At 47.3% G+C, this 21,854-nt stretch overlaps 1 protein-coding gene across 1 annotated transcript; it reads right to left on the reverse strand.

The window, feature by feature from the left end:
* Nucleotides 1–14,299: 14,299 nt before the first annotated feature.
* Nucleotides 14,300–15,076, reverse strand: LOC139776776 (uncharacterized). Its single transcript, XM_071713684.1, has 2 exons — nt 14,970–15,076; nt 14,300–14,891 (listed from the first exon to the last, which is right to left on the reverse strand). The coding sequence occupies exons 1-2, from the start codon at nt 15,056–15,058 to the stop codon at nt 14,300–14,302; spliced, it is 681 nt and encodes a 226-aa protein (XP_071569785.1). The 5' UTR covers nt 15,059–15,076.
* Between the last annotated feature and the right edge of the window lie 6,778 nt (nt 15,077–21,854).

The raw sequence follows: 21,854 nt of genomic DNA on the forward strand, positions 1-21,854 counted from the left end.
AAAAGATGTTAAAAAAAAAAACTCTTTTCATGGCTGTTACCTTGACGTGGTTAAAGAGCTTAATTATTGTGTTTTAAATTGTATATTACATTAAAATAGAAAAATTAAGTTAAAAATAAAATATTTAATTTGAATTAGATAATTTAAAACATTAATAAAACCAAAGATAGCCGGGCTGCGTACTTGTACATAATTATATCTCATATGAAACGTTCTTTCAATGTTTATTCGATTGGTTTTCAATTTTATGTATACGTTGATTGTGGTATCCCAAGAAATATCGTAATGATTCATGTTTGTGTATTTACTCTTAATCACATAGTTGTACTCTCATGTGGCATTGCTGAAGTAATTTATTGTTTCCGTCTCGGGGTTGTTCTCAATACCAACCTATTTGACGCTCGGAAAATCTCATCACATCAGCACCACATATGATTTTATGGACTGAGAGCAAAATCTTGAATTGTCCATACAATTCCGCACCTTGATAGGGTATGTGCCTTCAATTTAGCACCATCGTTTTATAATTACAACATGCAGTATATCGTTATACTAAGATGAGGTTTCTCAATGTCTATACATCAAAGACCACAAAAACCCCTTCAAAACATTTTCTAAGAAAATGATTCGATTTGTCCACCATATTGGATTTCCCATTTTGAATTTTCAAAATCTGATTTCAGAATCGTTATCAGCGACCAAAGAAATCCCCGATCAACACATTTCAAGCAAAATGCTTCAATTTTTAAAAATTTGTCCGCCATATTGGATTCTCCATTTTGAATTTTCAAAATCTGACTTCAGATTCGTAATCAGCGACCAAAAAAACCCCGAATAGCACATTTTAATCAACATACTTCGATTAATGAAAAAACTTGTCCTCCATATTGGATTCGCCATTTTGTATTTTCAAAATTCGACTACAGATTCGTAATCAGCGACTGAAAAAACTTTTAGATGCCACGTTTCAGTAAAATTAAAAAAAAAATTTTCCGAATTTTTTACCTTCTTTTTTTAAGTATAGCCGCCATTTTGAAAATCTTCTGATACAATTCTCTGCAGTACCTCCGTATTGTTGACGCTTTTACGAGTATTTCTGAGAAAGATTTCTTCAATTCGGTTGAGAATTGCACTGTCCAGAGATTTTTGTCCAAAATGCAGCACTGTGCGCCGTGGTGGCGGCGGTGTCGGGGCCAGAAGCCAGGCCTGCTTCGCCCGATTTGCCGCATCGGATCGTTGGATGATCGTGCCGACCCGCGGCACGGTTTTCGGCGGGGCCGGTCTGGCCGGTGGCGGCGGTGGCGGTGCTGGGTCGGTTTCGCCCCGGTACAGGGTGGCCCACCCTTGCCCGATCCCGGGGTTGGCCGGATCGTACTCCTCGTCGTCCTCGCCGAGGATCTTGGCGATCTCCGTCAGGATGTCTTGCTCTTGCGTCGTTGTTTCGTCCGTCATGGTTGCGGTCGATCTGACGGGCGGCCTGCTCCTGCCTCGGTACGCCGGGCGTCCTAGCGCGTGTTTTCATTTTCCGTCGGTTAACAGTGTTCGGGTCGCGGTAGGTCGCGTAACAATGGTTCGTTCGTCGGCGTTCTTGTCTTGGCGCGCGTTTTCCGGCCGTGTACGCTCGTACGGCGGTGACGGTCGGTGCGAGCGCGTCCCCCCCACCGGGGTCAGGCCCAGGTACGTCGGGCGGTGTGTCGGCCGGGGCGCGCTTTAGGTCCTGCACGTGTATGTGCCGATACCATTTTCCCGCGCGGCTGCGGAGGTCTACTATGACGGGCGAGATGATGCGGCGGACCTCCAGCGGCCCGATGAATTTTGGCGCGAGCTTGGCGTTAAACGCCGCTTCTTTGTTGGAGAGCGGGCGGTCCCGCTTCCATACCCACTCCCCGATGCGTGGTCTCCATTTCCGCCGGCGGAGATTATAGTATTTTTCCTGGTGCTGGAATGCGCGGGCCAGCTGGATCTTCACCAGTTCGTAAGCTTCGGCTAAGCGGCGATGCATGTGGCGGCGTTGGTTCGTCGCGCGGCGCGTCCTCCCCGGGGCGGCGTAACTCGCGGCCGTGATTTAAAAACGCGGGCGTATAGCCCGTCGCGTCGTGAGTCGCGGTATTATAGGCGAACTGGAGCTCTGGCAGGTGTTCGTCCCAGGCTTTGTGTTTTTTCGCGTATTGCGCGATCATGGTCTTGATTACGCGGTTGGTGCGTTCCACGGGGTTGCAATGTGGCGCGTATGCCGGCGTAAAGCGGTGGCGGATGCCACAATCGGCGAGGAGTTTCGCGAGCTGCCGGGATTTTAATTGTGTGCCATTGTCCGACAGGATTTCGTCCGGGCACCCGTGTCGGAGGATAATGGCTTCGGTTACGTGTTTTGCGATGGCTGGTGCGGTGGCCCGTCGTAATGGCCGGAGCTCGACCCACTTCGTGAAGCGGTCCTGGATGTTGAGGAGCCAGATATGGCCGGCGGCGGATCGCGGGAGCGGGCCGACGAGGTCGAGGGTGACCTGTTGCCACGGATGGCCGAGTGCGGTCGGGTGTAACTGCCCGGCGGGCTTTTCCTGCGCGACCTTATGGGCGAGGCACGTCGGGCACTCGCGGACGTAGCGAGCGATGTCGCGGAACATCCCGGGCCAATAATATCGGTGCGCGATTCTCGCGATGGTTTTCGCTATTCCGAGGTGGCCGGCGGTCGGCGCGTCGTGGTATTGTTCGAGGAGCGGTCCTCGTTGCGCTTTTGGTACGCATTCTTTCCACTGTTCGGCTGCTGGGGTGTTCTTGAAATCAAGGCTGTGGAGCACGTGCTTCCACAGCCGGCCTTGGTCGATCCTGAAATCCGGCACCTCGTGGGGCGTAGCTTCGGCCGCGTGCCACGTGCGCGTATACCATGGGCACTTCGCGCTCGTGACGCCGAGGATTTCTGGTTGTCGGGACAACGCGTCGGCTACCTTGTTGTGCGCCCCTTTCCGGTATTTGATCTCAAAGTCGTATTGTTGCAACTCGAACGACCATCGTCCCAGCCGGCCGGACGGGGACTCTAGCTTCCGTAGCCATTTCAGTGACTGGTGGTCGGTGATTACCGTGAAGCGGTACCCCTTGAGGTAGCCGCGCATCCGTCGGATTCCCCAGACCACCGCCAGGCACTCCAGCTCGGTCGCGCTATAATTCCGCTCGGCGTTATTTAACGTGCGGCTGGCGTAAGCGATAACGCGCTCGCCCTCGGGGAAGTATTGCGTCAGCACGGCCCCGAGGCCGGCGGTGCTGGCGTCGGTTTGAAGGTGGAACTGTCGCGAAAAATCCGGACACGCGAGAACTGGCGCGGTGGTCAGGACGGTTTTGAGGGCGGTGAACGCGTCTTGCTCGGCTTCCCCCCACTTCCACCGGGCCTGCTTCCGGGTCAAGGCGGTGAGCGGCGCGGCGAAAGTCGCGAAATCCTTGATGAAGCGGCGGTACCACGACGCGATCCCTAGGAACTGTCGGATCTGGCGGACGTTTTGCGGCGCGGGCCAGTTCGCGATGGCGCTGACTTTGTCCGGGTCGGTTCGGATACCGTCGCGGTCGACAATGTGGCCGAGGTACTTTATCTGATCGGCGCAGAATCGGCACTTCTCGGGGTTAATGCGGAGTTTGGCCTCGCGGAGCCGGCGGAAAACTTCGCGCATAATGCGGAGGTGTTCGTCAAACGTTTCGCTAATAATGACGATGTCGTCTAAGTAAACGAACACGTGCGGTTCTAGGTCCGGGCCCAAAATTGTATCGAGCAGGCGTTGGAACGTGGCCGGTGCCGAATGCAGCCCGAACGGCATCACCTTAAACTGCATTAACCCCTTGCCGGGGACGGTGAAGGCGGTCACGGGTCGACTTTCAGGCGTGAGTGGCACCTGCCAGTAGCCGTTTTTCAGATCGAGCGTGGACAGGTAGCGCACCCCCCGTAGTTTGTCCAACGTCGCGGTTATGTGCGGCAAGGGATACGCGTCCTTTTCGGTGACCTCGTTGACCAGACGGAAGTCGATGCAGAAGCGGGGTTTGCCGTCCTTTTTCCGCACGATGACGACTGGCGAGCTCCACGCGCTATGTGACGGTTCGATAATACCGTCGCGGAGCATCTTGTCGATTTCCGCGTCGATGATCGCCTGCATGGCGGGGTTTCGCGGCCGGTAGCGCTGCTTAATTGGTCTGTCAGTCTTGACGCGTATCACGTGCTGCCCGCGGTCGGTGGGGCCCTGCACGGCCTCGAACTTCGCGAGTTCGACGGCCAGGAAGTGACGGAGACGTTCCGCCTCTGTTATCGCGCCCCCCTCGGACATGTGTTTGACGGCGGCGGTCTGCGTGTCGGCGTCGGGCGGGCCCGGCGGCGGTATGGCGAAATCCATTTTTGCCCATAGGTCCACGCCTATCAGGACGTCGCAATCTAACATCGGCATAATCTGGAATCGGTGCCAGAACAGCCGTCCCTGCACGGTAATAGGGAAAGTGATTAGCCCCGGGATGGACGTGCTCGACCCGTCGGCGAGGTGCACCTGTCCGTTAACCGGCTGGATCGGGAAATCGCGGGCTATTTTGTCGGCGGTTCGTGCGTTGACGAATGAAGCTTCGGATCCGGTATCCAGGAGTGCCTCGAAGGGCTGCTTTGCTGCTATCACGGTCAGGTGCGGACGGGGCGTATACGCTATTCGGAGGACCGGGGGGCGGCCGTGTCGTCCCCGGTCCGAGCGGCGTTTCCCGGCGGCGGGTGGCAATCTTTCGTGAGGACGCCATCCCGGCCGCATTAGGAGCAGAACCGGCGAGGCGGGCGTCGGCTGTCGAACCGTGTATGCCCCCTCTGCTTGCACCGCCAGCAGCACTCTCGGCGGTCGTATGCTGCGGCGGCGACCGCGGGACTCGGGGCGGCGGTTTGTCGGGCGCGCGTCTGCTTTTCGATATGCTCGAATTCCTCCGCCAGGTGCAGTATGTCTCGCGTGCGCGTCACGGTGTCGCGGCGGATGTACATCTGATAGCGCGGATGCATATTGTCATAGAGCGCGTCGACCTGCTCCTCCTCCGCGAATCCGGTGGCTCGTCGCATCATTGTCAGCATATCCGTCGCGAACTTTCGGTACGGTTCGTCCGGTTTTTGCAGGCGCGTTTGTATTTCGCGGACCAGTTTGGTGCGATACCGGCGCGGCAGGCAGTACTCGCGGAAGTCGGCGCAAAAGTCTTCCCACCCCCGCCAGTTGGCTCGGTTGTTCCGGCACCACAGAAGGGCGTCGCCCTTGAACATTTCCGGTAGCCCCATTAATAACTGCACGCCGGAATATTGATACGCGTCCTTTAGCTCTTCGAGCCGCTCGAGGAAGGCCACGGGGTCTCTCCCGTCAAAATGGCACCCCCATTTCCGTATCTGGTCCATGACCGGGGCGGGGTTTTCGTGGGGGCGGTCACTCGCGACCGGGCGCGATAGTTCGAATGGTGTCATCGTTAGCGGCGGCGTGTGAAACCTCAAATTCGGCGAGGGCGGCGGGCGCGTGTCGATTGCCGGTACGCGGAGGTCTCCCGATAGATCCACGGTGATTGTGGATGCAGCCTGCGTCTGGCTGCCCCCCGTGGAGGGGGACTGTACCGTCTCCGGGTGTTCGGTTACGTAGGCGCTTAAGCGTCGGCGTAGCTTGTCGATCGAGCCGTCGGGGTTTAGTCCGAGCCGTTCGAGTTCTACGACAAGCTGGCTTTTTGATAACGCGTATATCCACGCTGTCGGCATGATGTACCCTGACTACTGTCTCTCGGAACGGATCAAAACGGTCCCTGTTCGGGCGCCATGTAACGGCCTGACTTCAATATCGAACGCGGACTGGTTTGCCGGATCGGGAGTTCGATGAAAGGCCCAGAGACAATAATCAGTTTGTACTACACACGGGTTATTTATTTTACTTGACTCGGGAGTCGGTATTACACACACAATGTATATCGCAACGCGGTATATGACAACGGCCGGGAGTGCATGTGCACTCGGCGTTCGATTCGGGATTCGGTGCGACGCACAGTATAACGCAACGCGGTATGTTGCAACGCTCGGCAGTGCATGTGCACTCGGTACGCGCGGGGATAAGACGGGACGCGGCTTTACAGATTATAACAAAACGCGGTATATTACAACGGTCGGGGTGCATATGCACGGACGGGACGCGGCTTTACAAAGTGTGGCGGAACGCGGTATATTACAACGGTCGGGGTGCATATGCAAGAACGGGACGCGGCTTTACAAAGTGTAGCGGAACGCGGTATATTACAACGGCCGGGTGTGCATGTGCACTCGGTGCTACGCGAAGTACGACGGGACGCGGTCTTACCGCTAATAATTATAACGAAACGCGGTATATTACAACGGTCGGGGTGCATATGCACGGACGGGACGCGGTTTTACAAAGTGTGGCAGAACGCGGTATATTACAACAGTCGGGGTGCATATGCAAGAACGGGACGTGGCTTTACAAAGCGTAGCGGAACGTGGTATATTACAACGGTCGGGGTGCATATGCAAGAACGGGACGTGGCTTTACAAAGCGTAGCGGAACGTGGTATATTACAACGGCCGGGTGTGCATGTGCACTCGGTGCTACGCGAAGTACGACGGGACGCGGTCTTACCGCTAATAATGAGACGCGGTATATTACGACGCTCGGCAGTGCATGTGCACTCGGTGCTACGCGACGTAATCCGGAGCGCGATAGAAGTGCGGGGTCCCGGGGTCACGGCAGCGAGAACCCTCGCTACGAGGCTGAGCACGCTCGCCCTCGTCGGGCCGTGGCCGTCGGGCGTAAGTGGGCTGAAGTTCGGGGACATTTGAGAACTCTCATTCGAGGCCCACACTCTGGACCTCGTTTGGCGTGTCGCCCTAGGAGCTGGCGGGTAGGCTTCGTCAGGAACAGCGGGATGCCGTGGTGTAGACGAAGAGCCGTCTCGCCGCGCGTGCCGGCTTATATACCGCGCGGCGCGGCGCGTTCGGCAGGAGGGAGGCCGATCGTCAGGCGTGTCGCGCGGTGGTGGGAGCGGCGCGATCCCGCGCGTTTGTCTTCGGCGGGGATCGGCTCCCGTCGGCGCTCGTCGGCGCCGTGCGGGAAGGCACCGGTGCGGCGGGTTTCCCGCGCACACGGTGCGTTTCGGAGATTTAAAAATGTGGGCGCACCGCGCCCTGTCCTCGCCCGACGGAGGATCGGTCGGGCGGCATCCGGCGGGTGGTGGCCGGGAGCGATGCCTTAGGGTAAGGGGCGCATCGTTACAATCTTCTTCACTATTATTCCCGGATTAGCCGATTTATCGGCAGATTCGGAATAACCTCTATTATTCCTGGATTAGCCGATTCATCGGCAGATTCGGAATAACCTCTATTATTCCTGGATTAGCCGATTCATCAGCAGATTCGGAATAACCTCTATTATTCCTGGATTAGCCGATTCATCGGCAGATTCGGAATAACCTCTATTATTCCTGGATTAGCCGATTCATCGGCAGATTCGGAATAACCTCTATTATTCCCGGATTAGCCGATTCATCGGCAGATTCGGAATAACCTCTATTATTCCCGGATTAGCCGATTCATCGGCAGATTCGGAATAATCTCTTCTGCTATTCTCGGATTGGCCGATTTATCGGTGGATTCGGAATAACCTATTGCTTCGAGTTAGCTGACTCGTCGGTGGACTCGAGCTATTGTTTTGTCTCTCTAATCTCCAAAACCCGAGCTGACTTCCCCGCAATTAGTGAGTTTAAGTATTAACAATCCGCTAATTTGTAGTGGATTCGGGTAGTCCCACCCCCAAGAGGTCGCGAACCGCCGCGAGACATATACGGAATCGTCGGAACAAACGGGCGCAAAGGGAGCTAGACTTCCCCCAGGAATCAGTCAATGCAGGTCCTCCGCGGCTTGCCACTCCCCCGCCTCCACCAGCTCTTACGGAGGAACCCTGTTCGTCACAGGAGAATCGCCCCGTTGTTCCACTTTCTCGCCCTGTCGTCCTACCTTCTCGCCCTGATCCCGCACCTTCTTGGCCTGTTTGTCGCGTGGCCCCTTTTCGCGTGGCCCCTTTTCGCGTGGTCCCCGTCAACCCCGATCCCGCCCGCTTACTAGAACCTCCTGATTCCCCCTCCTCTTCCCGAAGTCCGTCCCCGACCTCCTCGACCGCTTCGACTCTCGATCTTGAGAAAGTAGGCGATCCTGAGATCGTAACCTTAGATTAATAACTGTAGAATAAATTTATTTATCTTAATTTTCATATGTTTTAGCTTAATCAATTTACAAACATACATAACACTTAGCTAAATTTATGTAATCTCACTTCTGATTCCGATTGTAATAATAGCTGGCAGGATGTTCACTTCCAATTAGGTCTCCCTTCAAAAATCCTGCTCGATCACCCCCGTACCAATGTAACACCCGCGAAGAACACACAAACATATACCTTATACATACATTCTACACTTAAATTTACCTTAAATGTTTTCAATCCCGCGTTTAATTTGCCTTGTTATCACTTATTATAATATTGATAGTTCACTCAACTTATATTTTTAATAAATGCTTTAGTTATGTTATGTAAATACATTCCCATTTATTTATAACCTCATTTACCACTCATCTTCCTCTCGAAATTGCACGAGGTCCGATCCTGAGTTAAAGGGATTAAATTCCCTGACTCGAAAGAGGACCGACGATCGCACCACTCACGGAAGGAGTCCTAGCGTCCCTACGGACGTTGACGCTTCCTGAGTCATAAAAGTGCGTTCGGCTCGCGCCACGCGCCTCAGAGCGCGTACCTGCGAGCGACATTTGTAAGTATCTAGTTGCGTCCTTCCTTACCCCGACCCCTCTGGTTAGCCTTTCCTTTGCTTCCCAGTTTTCTTATCCTAATCCTGGGGTTGGACGTAACAATTTACAGGACTTGAGTAGTATAAGTGATGGCAATGATTTTATTAATATGGATGTAGAAGACGAACGTGACATGAATGAAGAAATCTATAATGACGAAGAGGACTTTCAAAATAGAGATGGCAACTTCGATCAGCCCAATAATAATGTGGAAAATGTGCTCAACGATGAGGTTTGTAATATTGTATATAATTCATTTGAAGTACTGGAAGGCGAACATTATTTTCTGAAATATCTCACTAATTAATTCCTAATATTTGAATATACAATAAATAACAAATAAAACTATTTCTAATGTTTACTTTTTTCTCTGTATATATTTGCAGGAAAGAAAACCTATTTTCGAAGGCTGTCCTTTAACGATAGAAGAAAGCGATATTCTTATAATGAGTCATGCGATTCGTCACCAATCAACGGATGCTGAAATTGAAGATCTTATCAAGTTAATCAACTGCCATCTTCCGGCTCCAGTAAATCCTACAAAATATATGTTCTTTAAGAAATTTGCCAATATTGCCAAAGTTCAAAATCACTACTATTGTCCAACATGCATTATACCATTACATTTTGGAAATGCAAAAAGGATTAATTGTCCAAATTGTCAAAGTTTATGTATTGAGACAGATCTTCGACGTAGTGGTAGTTTTTTTGTATACATTTCTCTAAAGGAACAATTACGATATTTATTATCAGGGCTATTGTTCTATCAATTGCAAAGGAATGGAGACTACGGTGGTATTTCCGATGTGACTAGTGGACAAGTGTATAAAACATTATTAGAGAAAGGGATTGTAAACATTTTTGATATTAGCGTGCAATGTAATCTAGATGGAGTTAGTACTTTTAAATCATCTAAAATGTCAATGTGCCCAATTCAAGTTGCAGTATGATGCTTGAATGAGCTTCCATACCGAGACAGAAAAGATAATATTATATTAACAGGTTTGTGGTGCGGTAAGGAGAAACCTATGATGGATATTTATCTGCGACCATTTATAGATGAATTGAAGGATTTACATGAAAATGGAATTAATTGTTTACCGCCAAATTTTGATAAACCTGTAAACATTAAAGTGCATACTTTCTTGTCACCCGTAGATTCAATTGCCAGATGCACTTTACAAAATATTAGTCAATTTAATGGGGAATACGGGTGTTCTCTTTGTTTGCATCCAGGAGAACATGTAAAAGTTGGGAATGGTTATGCACGTGTTTACTGTGGTGATAAACGCTGTGCAAGAACAGAACATCAACACAAAATACATGCTGAAATGGCATTAGCAGAAGGTACACCTGTCTACGGTGTTAAAGAACCTTCTTTATTTATGCTGGTACCTATTTTTAATATCATAACTTCTTTTCCACCAGACTACATGCATTCGGTATTATTAGGCGTTGTTAAAATGTTTTTTATTGCATGGTTTGACAGTAAAAATTCTGAATGCCCGTGGTACATTGGATCAAAGAAAAGACACTTTAATCACCGTCACCACAATTTAGGCGTTGACACCGAAAATGGAGTGTAAACACCCAAAGTTGGGTGTAAACACCAAAATCTTGGGTGTTTTTTTCGTAAGGGCAGCGTGAGCATCTTATTAATCACTATAAATATGATGTCAATACACGGCCGGAAAATTATTTATTTTCACAACACCTCCACGGAAAGTTCGACTTTCCATGCCTGTAGAGAGGGGCGAAAGCGGCCAATTTCACGCCGGGGCGGCATAACGGGCGGAAAGTAACCACTTTCCTTCCTAGGGAGGGGGTGTTACTTTCCTCCCTGTTTAGCGGGCGGAAAGTAATCACTTTCCGCCCTAGGGAGGAAAGTAAGCCCTGGCTTGAAATTGACCACTCTCGCCTCTCTCTAGGCATGGAAGTCGAACTTTCCGTAAAGGTATTGTGAAAAATATCGTGTGCACCTCGGGGCGAAAGCTTTTTCAGACTCGTGTGATTTGCCACCCTCGCCTTCGACTCGGGCGGCAAACTTCACATCGTCTGAAAAACGTTACTTTCGCCCCTTGGTGCACAATATACTATTCTTTTCATTACTGCTCATGTTTAAACCATGGCGGAAAATAGAAGATCTTAAAAATGGATGTGATACTTATGCAGAATAATTTCACAAGAGAAAGTTCAGATCTTGAGAAAGCGTTGGAGTATCGTGAAAAATTAGAGGAATTGCAAAAAGCATTTGAAACTGCGAAGCAATTAGTTCAACAACATTTAGATGATTTGGAAAAACAGCACGAGTCTCAAGATGATCCTGATAATCCAATAGGTGTTCAAAATATTGAGGCTGGTGAAGCGATGCAAGATTTTAAGGATCTCGGTGACAAATTAGTTCAGGAAATCGATGTATCTGAAATGATTTCAAAACTGAACGCAGATCAAAGAAGAGTATTTGATAGAGTCATCAATACCGTAACATCGTCGAATGAAACATTACGATTATACATTAGTGGAGAAGAAGGTACTGGCAAAAGTTTCTTAATTAAAACAATTAAATGCTGGATAAAACAAAATCTCAACAAGGTTACTGCTGTAGCCGCACCTACTGGTATAGCGGCGTTTATATCGATGGTTTGACAGTTCACAGATTGCCGCAGTTACCCGTTAAACATGGTCATACTCCTAAGTATACACAATTATGTATTTGCTCACGTTTTGAAAGTTTTACGGGCAGATCTTAAAAATGTTATTCTTATTATAATTGATAAAGTGTCAATGATATCTAGAGTGTAGGTAAAGGAACAAGGTATGTGAGACGGACGTAATGTTTATTTCGTGCGCCCAGCTCGCTGACTGGCTCGCAACTGACGAGCTGTTCATTGTGTGTTATCAATACAGATATATTGTTCCTATATAAGTATAGTATCCGCTGAGTATAATACATATACTACAACTCCTCCCCGTTTACATCTGGGCTATTTTAATTTTACCAACGCTCCCACCACCTTACAGTTTTTTTCCTTAAGTGTACTTATTGTTAATCGCGGCGATCTCCTCAACGATATTGGCTGCTCATTTCTTTGAGCCGGTTCCTCGATAGGTTTTTCCTCGCGTTTCATAATCTGATCGACATGACGCTTGTCTACGCCCCCATCTTCCCATTCTATTATATACGTGACTGGTCCCCGCCGTTCTATGACTATCCCTTCACACCAGCGAAAATCATTTTCCCCAAATTTTCTTGCCCAGATTTTTTCACCGCAATTAAATTCAACCGCTCTCCTCCCTTTTTTATTTTGCACTTGACGATCTTTTTCGCCGACGACTTTCTCCTCCGTTGTAGGGCGTAAAATTTCGAATCGCGTTCTCAGCTCTCTTCCTAACATGAGTTTCGCTGGTGTTTCTCCTGTCGTGCTATGCTTAACTGATCTGTAATCAAATAAGAACATATCAATTGCTTCTTGTGTGGAGAAACCTTCGCGCGAAAGTATTTTGAATTTCTTTTTGAAGGTCTTGACAAAATTCTCTGCCGCTCCGTTTGTCGCGGGGTGTTTGACTGGGGAGAATGTGTGTTTTATCGCGAAGCGTTTCGCGAATAGTGCGAATTCCTCGCTCGTGTACTGTCGGCCGTTGTCGCTTATTATTTGATTCGGGATACCGAATCTCGAGAAGACTTGCCGAAAATGTTTTATTAAGTTTCCCGAGTTAATTGATTTGATCTCGAATACTTCTGGCCATTTCGACATCGCGTCAATAATCAAAAAAAAATTCTGTCCGTTTAACGGCCCGATAAGATCAGTATGTATGCGCTGCCATGGTCGGGTCGGCCAAGTCCATGGGTTTAACGTTACCACCGGAGGATTATCTCTTTCTTGAACGCATTCGTGGCACGCACGCACTTCTTTTTCTATATCCGCATCGATACCTGGCCACCAGAAAAACGACTTTGCAATGGATTTCATTTTGACAATTCCCATGTGAGTCAACTGCAATTCTTTTAAAATGAATTCCTGATACTTCTTGGGGATTATCACTCGATATCCCCACATCAAACAATCCTGCTCCATTGTAAGCTCGTCTTTCCGTGTTTCGAACGCCCGCAGTTCTTGTTTTGTTGTCGTTTCCGCTGGCCACCCCTCTCGCACGTGTCTCGCAATTTGTGACAAGAGTTGATCTTTTCTAGTCTCGCGTGAAATACTCTTCCAATCAATACAGACAGGACCCTCATTTATGTAATCTATATGTGTGAATTCTGTCTTCGCAACTTTTGTTTTCTTTTCCGGTAGCGGAAGACGCGAGAGCCCGTCTGCGACGTTTTCGCTCGATTTTACATACTCGATTTTATATTTAAACGCACTGAGGAAGGTTGCATATCGCTGCAGCCGCCTCGTTGCCATTATTGGTATTCCCTTCTCAGGACCGAATATGCGCACCAGAGGTTGGTGGTCAGTTCTTAGTGTGAATTCTGTACCATAGATATAATCGTAAAACTTGGTTATCCCAAAAATAACTGCTCTAGCCTCTTTGTCGATGATCGCATAATTACGCTCGCTTTTTGAGAGAGTTTTCGAAGCATATGCTATGGGTTTATCTCCCTCCGGCGTTCTATGAGAGAGAATCGCGGATATTGCGCAATCTGACGCGTCGCAAGTGAGTATTAACGGCTTTTGCGGATCATAATTTACCAATACGTCTGCCGATAGTAACGCCTCTTTCGCTGCTTCAAACGCTTGTTAGTAGGTATACTATGTTAGTTCTAGGCCAGTTTGTGGTGGGGGGATGACGTCACCGGCGTGGTGGGGGATGACGTCACCGGCGTGGAGAGGGGGTGACGTTATTGGCGTGGAGGGGGATGACGGCGTGTTTGCATCATTAATTAAATATATTAATTTATAGGTTATAAATAATTAAATTAATTGAGTTAGGTTATAAAAAAATTATAACCTAATTTAATTAATTTAATTATTTATAACCTATAAATTAATATAATTTTTTATAACCTAATTTAATTAATATAATTATTTATAACAATTTAATTAATATAATAATTTAATTTAAAAAAATTTGCATGAAAAACTATAGAGTTGAACGCAGGAAAAGATGGCGTCGAAGACCTTTTTTTCTGGGTCTACGTTCAACAAAAAAAATCAACAAAAAAAAACATATTTTATGTGACAAACTATAGAGTCCCATAGTGGGAAAATGAGAGTGGAAGACAGGAACGGACAAGTTCATACGTGTCGTGATGCGATTATTCTATTTTAGATAAAAGTTTTTATTTATATTTTAATAATTTTATTAATTTTTTAAATTTATAATAAATCGGTTATATAATTAAAAAGGACATTACCACAACATATATATAATTAAATATAGAGGAGGCTAATGTTAGATGAAAACGGAAGAGATAGATTGAAAAATAATTTTGCCACTATTTATGATAATATTCAATTTTTATTCGTTATTTACATTTTTTGCTTCATATACAATGTTATCTAAGCCGTAAGCTAATAATTCGCAATCTATGAGCGAACTTCCATCGGACACCTCACTCAGTACTTTTCTCGCCTGACATTTATCCGTGATACGATTTTGTCGCAAGATTGTTACAAAATGTTTATACTTATTACTAACATGCTGTATATCTTGACATAAATTGAAATATACATGTTCGACACATTGTTCGATTTCAAACAAAAATAATACAGTTGCTGGTATCATGTATAAGCATGTATCGCGCAACGTAAGTTTTACAATATTAGCGTCACGCATTTTAACAAGTTCTATGACTAAATCTCGAATAGACAGCGATGAACCGACAGTCGACTGCATGAGTTGTTCGATATCCATGCGTCTTTCGATGATCGTTGTCCACGTTGCATGAGGAAGCACGATCTGATTTCCCCGATTGTCGCCAAGAATCAATTCCACAAAGGATGTAAATCCCACATTGATTCCGATATCCAAATATTTGTAAGCCGTGACTGTCAGGGCAAATCGTCTGCCCAAGATACGAGGCGTATAACGAGGTTCCGATTTATTGAAACTGTAAAAAAAATAAAGTAGATAAATTAATAAAATTAGAAAAAATAAATTTTAAAAATTTATCCAAAGTAATACTTACGTTTTGCGCTCGTCCGATGAAACTTCACGAGGCTTAGGCGTATAACGAGGTTCCGATTTTTCACGAGGATACGGTACGTAATAATTCATACTTGTGCTGCTTCCCGCGAAGCCGCGAAGTCCCTTATCGGGAATATCGCGAGTGAACATCCACTTCTCAGAATTATTTACGTCTTCACTGCGACCAGCCATTGTTCTTATTTCTCCGTAAGAGATATACTTTTTTCACTGTTGAAGTTGTCGCTTCGAACGATGAGACTCGATTGATTTTGACTTCGTAACACTAGTTAAAACGTTAACTCCGTCTGCAACGTTTTAGAATATTGGACGGTGTGCGCAGATGAAAAATTATAAGGGAAGGGATAATTCCCCTTCCTTCAACATTTTCAAGCACCAATGTCAGCGCTGCTTACATAGAAGTTATAAAAAAATTCATACAAATGACTAAGAAGTGGAAAATGAATCAAGTATACACGACAACACCCTACCTTCAAAATTATGATGTGGTGGGGGAAATTAGGAGAGGGAAACCACTAACAACTAATGGGAATGGGGAAAAGAAAATAAAGCATTGTAAAATTATATATATAATTTATTTTTTTTTAAAAGATCCCAATTCTTCTGGCGTCGCGACCACCAGTTAAATAATTTTAATACATTTTGTAATGCGCAATTCTTAACATGTTTTCCGCATCGCATAGTGTTAGTAACATCTAGATTATTTAAAGATTTGATATCTTCGTAATCCGCATCCAAAGTCTCGATGATCAGATTTTCTTTCGCATAATTTTCAAGCAGATCCACAAGCCATTCTTGTTTCTGGCATCCCTTGACGTACACGATAGTCGGCGTCTCGTCATCCTCTTCTGTACCAAGCACGGCTGACGTAATTAGGCGTTTTACCATACCGTACGGCACGTTCCCCTCATCCCATGGTAATCCATGGTGATTTGCAATCAACCAGGAAGCACATGACTTGTCAGATTTTGTGAGAAGACTCCACGGCATGGGGCACGTAAAGATGTAATGTTCCAGAACGGTCCCGTTTCTCAGCACCGCTGCCTCCTTTACGACAAATTTCATCCCGACGATGAATCCTTGCAGATCGACAAACGTTGGCACGATCATGATGCAACGAAGGAATGATCCGTACTGTACCGTATCGCGGTACATATGTTGCTCTTATATCGGAATATTTGTCAACATGGCGATTTACATGAGTTTGCGCACTACATTAGACAACGGGCAGTATTCGATTATGCGATCGTGCAAGATGAGACAATAGGCGGTAGTATTTGCGGGTACATTTTCTTTACAGTCAAATTCTATTCGCACATCCACGGTGGCGCTCTTGACAGACTCGTTTTGTCGCGAGCAATCGATGACAACAAAAGGTCCATCCATCAGGAATGTATACAAGCTGCAAAGCGTATCACTGGAATCGTATCCGTAATAAGTTTTACGAAAACGCGCGTACATATCAAAAAGAAGGCCGTATCGATTTTTAGTAAAATCTAGGTTCAAGTCATCGTACGGATAAAATTCGGAGTTTAGATAAAGCTTGACATTGGTCAAATTACAGTCATCGAATACGCTAACATTTTGAGACATGATATTCTTGCGGCCGGTCTGCAGCGCAAAAATAACGTATCGCGGCTTCTCTAGCTGAGTCGCAGTCTTGACAGCCCACGAATGCTTGGTCGTGCTCTGCAAGAGGGGATACTCGTACAGATCCCACGAACGAAAACTGACACTAAGATATCGCCCGCTCCCCAAGGTCCGTAACAAGGATAGTTTATTAACCTCGTTTAACGTAACATGAGGCATTCGCCACTGTACTTTAAACAGTTCGATTTCCGGCTCCCTCGCCGGATTTCCTACAATACAATTGTTGTCGCTACGCGCACGTATCAAAATTAATTCGTGACGGGCATTAACAACGACGCGTTTGTAATCTTCACAAAAGCCCAGCAACGTCTTGAGCGGTACGCAAAAGTTGAAGTATCCTTCCGGTATGCTCGATGAAACGTCCCATCCGGCATTCCGCATGAGTTGAGAATCATTATACGATAGCGATACGTAGTTCTTGATGGTACTGGTTATTCCAACGTTTCTGCTGCGATCAATCTCCACACCGTTGAGCTCGTATCGAATCTCGTCGAACATGAACGCTGCACAATTATTTACAAGCGTTGCCTGAGACTCGTCCTCGTCATTCCTTCTCTATATTACCAATCTTCCTTCGACGTAGAGAAAGCTTTCACACGGCAACGTGTATAAATCTTGCTGTTGTATGGGTATTCTTATCTCATCGTTGTGTCCAAACGTCGTATTGGCGTACGGATTGTACGTGTGAGTCTCAATCTTGACGACGCTATCGTCAAAGATCGGTTCATCTCCAATGTTTAAGATATTAGCCATTTCGTACGACGAAACCCAATGATTTCAAAAATTCAACGTTCGACGCAGTGAGTTTCTTCTTTGGCGATCGGATTGTCTCTCTAATTTTGTTACTCGTCTGTCGCACCTTCTCCACTTCGTTCAGTACGAGCATCTCACGGTTTACCACAGTCGTCGTCTTCGCACATGCAGTCTAACGGTGATCTCTTCTCCGCGAAAATCAATCAATCGACCGTCCTGATCCACGACGCGAATCGTTAGATCAGTAATGCTCCGTACGATGATCGGAAGGTAAATGATCTGCGCCGGCGTTTCCGATATCTTATATCCTGGTGGTACATTCGGCGAAAACTCATGTATCGTGTGCACATACTTGTCGTTGCTGTATGCACCCGCGGTCACGTTACACTCTATGCGAATGATGTTTACACTGATGATATTTATCGGCACGTCCGATTCGTACCATTGTCGCGGCTCCAGCACGCGATTCGCTGAAAATCCCAGCAACGATCCAATGTTGTTCGGTTTGGTGAAATTTATCCGATAAGCACATTTGATCTCACTCTTCATCGTATTGTTGTTGGCTCGAATGATCAACGGATATTCTTCATCTTCGCCGACATGTTTCTTTCTTGCAATATTATTATTATTGGATTGGTCCAATTGTAAAATTGATTGTTTCAAATACGTGTCTATGTCACGCAATTCGTACGATCCTTCGGGAACGGTAATCTCCTTATCGTCAAAGTAGAATTTATTGTTCGAAGAATTTACGTTCGGTATCGTGTAATAGGTTTCGAAATCTGTCAGACCGAGCTCGTAATCGCCATCGCTCAAATCCACGGTGGGAAAGTAGCTTACCGCGAGGATGCTACTCTTGCCGGTGAGCGTAAATGTCAGTGACATGTTTGAATGAATACTGAGTTCAAACAATGCAACGCCAGTCTTTAAATTGATCGTCAACCGTCTGTAGAAAGCGCAGACACAGTTGTCCACAATTGCTCTGATCGTATCGTTGATAAGGTGTGCGATTGTACTCGATTTGCGTCACGTTGTTCTTTAGATACAGCACCAATTCTCTCGGTGGTCGAAGATTACCATAACTATCGAAATATATGGCTCGATCACCCCTCTTCGCGTATGCCACCCAGTGAGTACCCGGTCCCTCAGCGTTATCCAAATTCACGATGCCACTCTCGTTTCGACGCACTCCATCCATCGGTAAAGTAGTACGCATAAAAATACCTCTAAAATATGGAATGTGCATACGCTTTGCAAGTTGTTGCAGTTGTACGTTGGTAGTTACACCTTTCGGAATTTTTAACGTTTCCTTGACATTTTTTTTTTTTTACTCGAGACTCCACGCCCGCGTTTGTATGGAGTGAGATAAAGTCCGTGACCTTCCATGGCGCGATTGTGACGTTTAAGTTCTTCCAGCTGACGCCGCGCGACTTTGTTATCGTTCACAGCCTTCGCGACTCCCGCCGCTCCACCGACCAACGAACCGAGAACTCCCAACAACGGTAGAATGGGCAAGATACCACCGCGTTTCGCCGCTGGAAGTATCCGTTTTTTCGAATCCGCTCTCTTCTTCATCTTCGTCTTCGCCTTCACCTTCGCCTTCATTTTCAAACCCATTCCGAGCTTCCGCTTAGCCTTCATGGCCGCCCAGACGGCTGTAGCTGCAGCTTTCTCGCAGAGAGTCGAGTCTTTCGCGACGGCACGTCCTAGCGCTCTCTCGGCGAGTATCTTGTCGGCCGCGTGTCTCTCGGTGAGATCGTTGCTGCGAGAATAAGCTATGTCGTGTTCGCGACACGCTGCGTCCAATGGATTAATACCTTGATCACCTCTTGCCAATCGTTTTTTTAAATGAGTGCCCGGACCACAAAACTGATAGCCGGGGATATGTAATTCGAATGGAAGTGCGTTTATCGCGCGATTTAATAAGCCTTTGCCTATTTTCGTTGGCATTCGCCGCAATCCTTTATCAATGGCGCGGGGCCGTTGATGTGCGTTCGCTGCCACGGTTGATTGTAATGCTCGTAACAGCGACGATATGTCTGAACCTCTGAATCTGTCTTTATATGTTCCGGAAGCTTGTCCCACACGTAGTGGACGTGATCACCACACATTCGCAGCAGAACAGGTTTCGGCACAAATTGTAGCTGTTCGACACTCAAATCGCGGATATCGGAAGGTCTCGACAGCAGGACGAACATCTTTGCTACTGAGCGATTCGCGGTTCCGCGCACCTATAAATAGGCGTTCGGCCGGAAGCTCCAGTCGACAGTCTGAAAAATGAAATTCGTGCGACAACCGTTGACGATTCGCGTGACGAATTGCGACGACAGGTTACGGCCGATGGGGAGCAACGCGGAGAAGCGCAGGCACGGTGCAATGCTACCGACTACTATACGCGCGATCATTTGCGGCCCCTCGAATTGCGGTAAAACCAACGTTCTGATAAGCTTGTTGGAAAGTCCGCACGGTGTACGTTTCGAGAACGTGTATGTGTACTCGAAATCGTTACAGCAACCGAAATATCGATACTTGGAGAATGTATTAACGTCGATAGAAGAGATTGGCTACTTTACGTTTTCCAACAACAGTGACGTCATTCCACCGAGCGATGCGCGCCCAAACTCAATCTTCGTCTTCGATGACGTGGCGTGCGATAAGCAAGATGCTGTGAGAGAGTACTTCTCAATGGGTAGGCACTCGAGCGTCGACTGCTTCTATCTCTGTCAAACGTACGCGAGAATACCTAAACATCTGATACGTGACAACGCGAACCTACTGATCCTGTTCAAACAGGATGGTACCAATCTGAAACACGTGTACAACGATCACGTAAATACCGACATGTCATACGATGAATTTTGTGCGTTGTGCCACGATTGTTGGCAACGCAAATACGGGTTCGTAGTGATAGACAAGGACAGCGCGCTTTCGAACGGCCGATACAGAAAAGAATTTAACGTGTTTGCGATACCGCAAAAGCGGTCAGTCGATGTCGATACCTCGTCGAGTTAAAACGTGAGATTAACAGTCTGCTTTTTTCCCGCGATGGCCACGATCGACAGGAGCGAGAATATTCGCGAGCGTGAGAAGATTGTGAAGGAGATTGCGAAAACGAGTGATTCGATTCGTAAGAAACTTCGCGCTTTGAAGACCGGTAAGATCGTGAAGGACATTGAGTTGGACACACACTTTAAGCCTCTCATCGGACCATTGCAAAAGATCGCAAACAACTCGATCTCGGTGAAGAAAGAGGAGCCGACGGAGAGCGACGCTGACGTGGGGATCGAAACGTTACCCTTTCAGCAGCGCAAGAAGGAGGAGAAGGAGGAGAAGAGGAGGAGGAGGAGGAGGAGGAGGAGGAGGAGGAGGAGGAGGAGGATAAGGAGGATTGGGAAGATGCGACGTCGAAAAAGAGGAAGCGATCAGAATCCCGGTTGGATCTCTCATCGACACCGCATAAATCTGATCAATCGAAACGATCGAAAGTACTACCGATAACCTCCACACCGTCCACGACGGCGAGAACCGTGCAAGATACAATTCCCAAATTCCTCACAAGCGCGAATGTTTTTGAAACCACGGACGACTCGATCGCGACATCCGTACGAGAGCAGTTGGAAACGTCGAAGGGACGAGAAACGTTTCTACAATCGTTGCAAGATCACTTGGGTCCACTGGGTCGAGAGTACATTGGGGCTTTTCTGAGCGCCGATCGAAGTATAGACCCCGTATACGGCGTTTATTTCGGCAAGGACGGAATGATGTTCGGTAATAAACGTTTTGACGTGAACAAGGAGGATAGAATAATTATCAATGGCGTACGATATATCGGTACACCCGGTCTTTATGAGTTGATCTTCAAGAGAATGCCCGATGACGAGATCTACACGGAGGGAGATATGAAAAAGTATAAGAGCCTGCTGTTGGAAACGAGTGCTCATAAATTCAAGCATGATCCTCGCGAGCGAGTAAAGAGCAACAGGGGACACAAGTATACACAGGTAATCGCATCGTTGTTCCCTCCCGAATCCAGGAAGAAAAAATCTGGAAAGGGATTATGCATGCCTCACGCGATGACGGTAACAAACAATAAGGTTGACTATGTGCACTGGGACGACCCCAACGAGCTGGTGGATCGTCTCCGATTGCTCGACGCTTCGCGCCAAGCGGGTCACAACGGTCACGACAACGAGATCCTATCGATCATCGAGGAACTTCGCGAAGCTGGGCTTATTATAAATTAAACCATACGTCGACGAACCATTCAATCAGCATTGAAATGCCGATCAACAAGTTTGGCATATCACTCGGACGAGGCGAGACGCAGCCGAACTATCAATGCAATGGATTAGTCAGAAATTACGTGCGGGATAACGCTCTTTGCATGGTTGCCACCAACTTTGATGCAAAGTCGCGCAAGATTCGACGCGTGGCGCAACCGGAAGCTGATGATGATGCGGTTAAC

The sequence above is a fragment of the Temnothorax nylanderi genome, unplaced genomic scaffold (assembly GCF_030848795.1).
Source record: "Temnothorax nylanderi isolate EJ_2023f unplaced genomic scaffold, tnyl_v1.0 TNYL_tig0128_pilon, whole genome shotgun sequence".
Taxonomy (NCBI): domain Eukaryota; kingdom Metazoa; phylum Arthropoda; class Insecta; order Hymenoptera; family Formicidae; genus Temnothorax; species Temnothorax nylanderi.

What these genes read in the sequence shown, in the direction of transcription:
- LOC139776776 (XM_071713684.1), bottom strand. Translation starts at nt 15,058, where the DNA reads ATGAATTATTACGTACCGTATCCTCGTGAAAAATCGGAACCTCGTTAT. An exon ending in TCATCGGACGAGCGCAAAAC is followed by an intron (nt 14,892 to 14,969) that starts GTAAGTATTACT and finishes TTTTTTTTACAG; the next exon opens with TTTCAATAAATCGGAACCTC.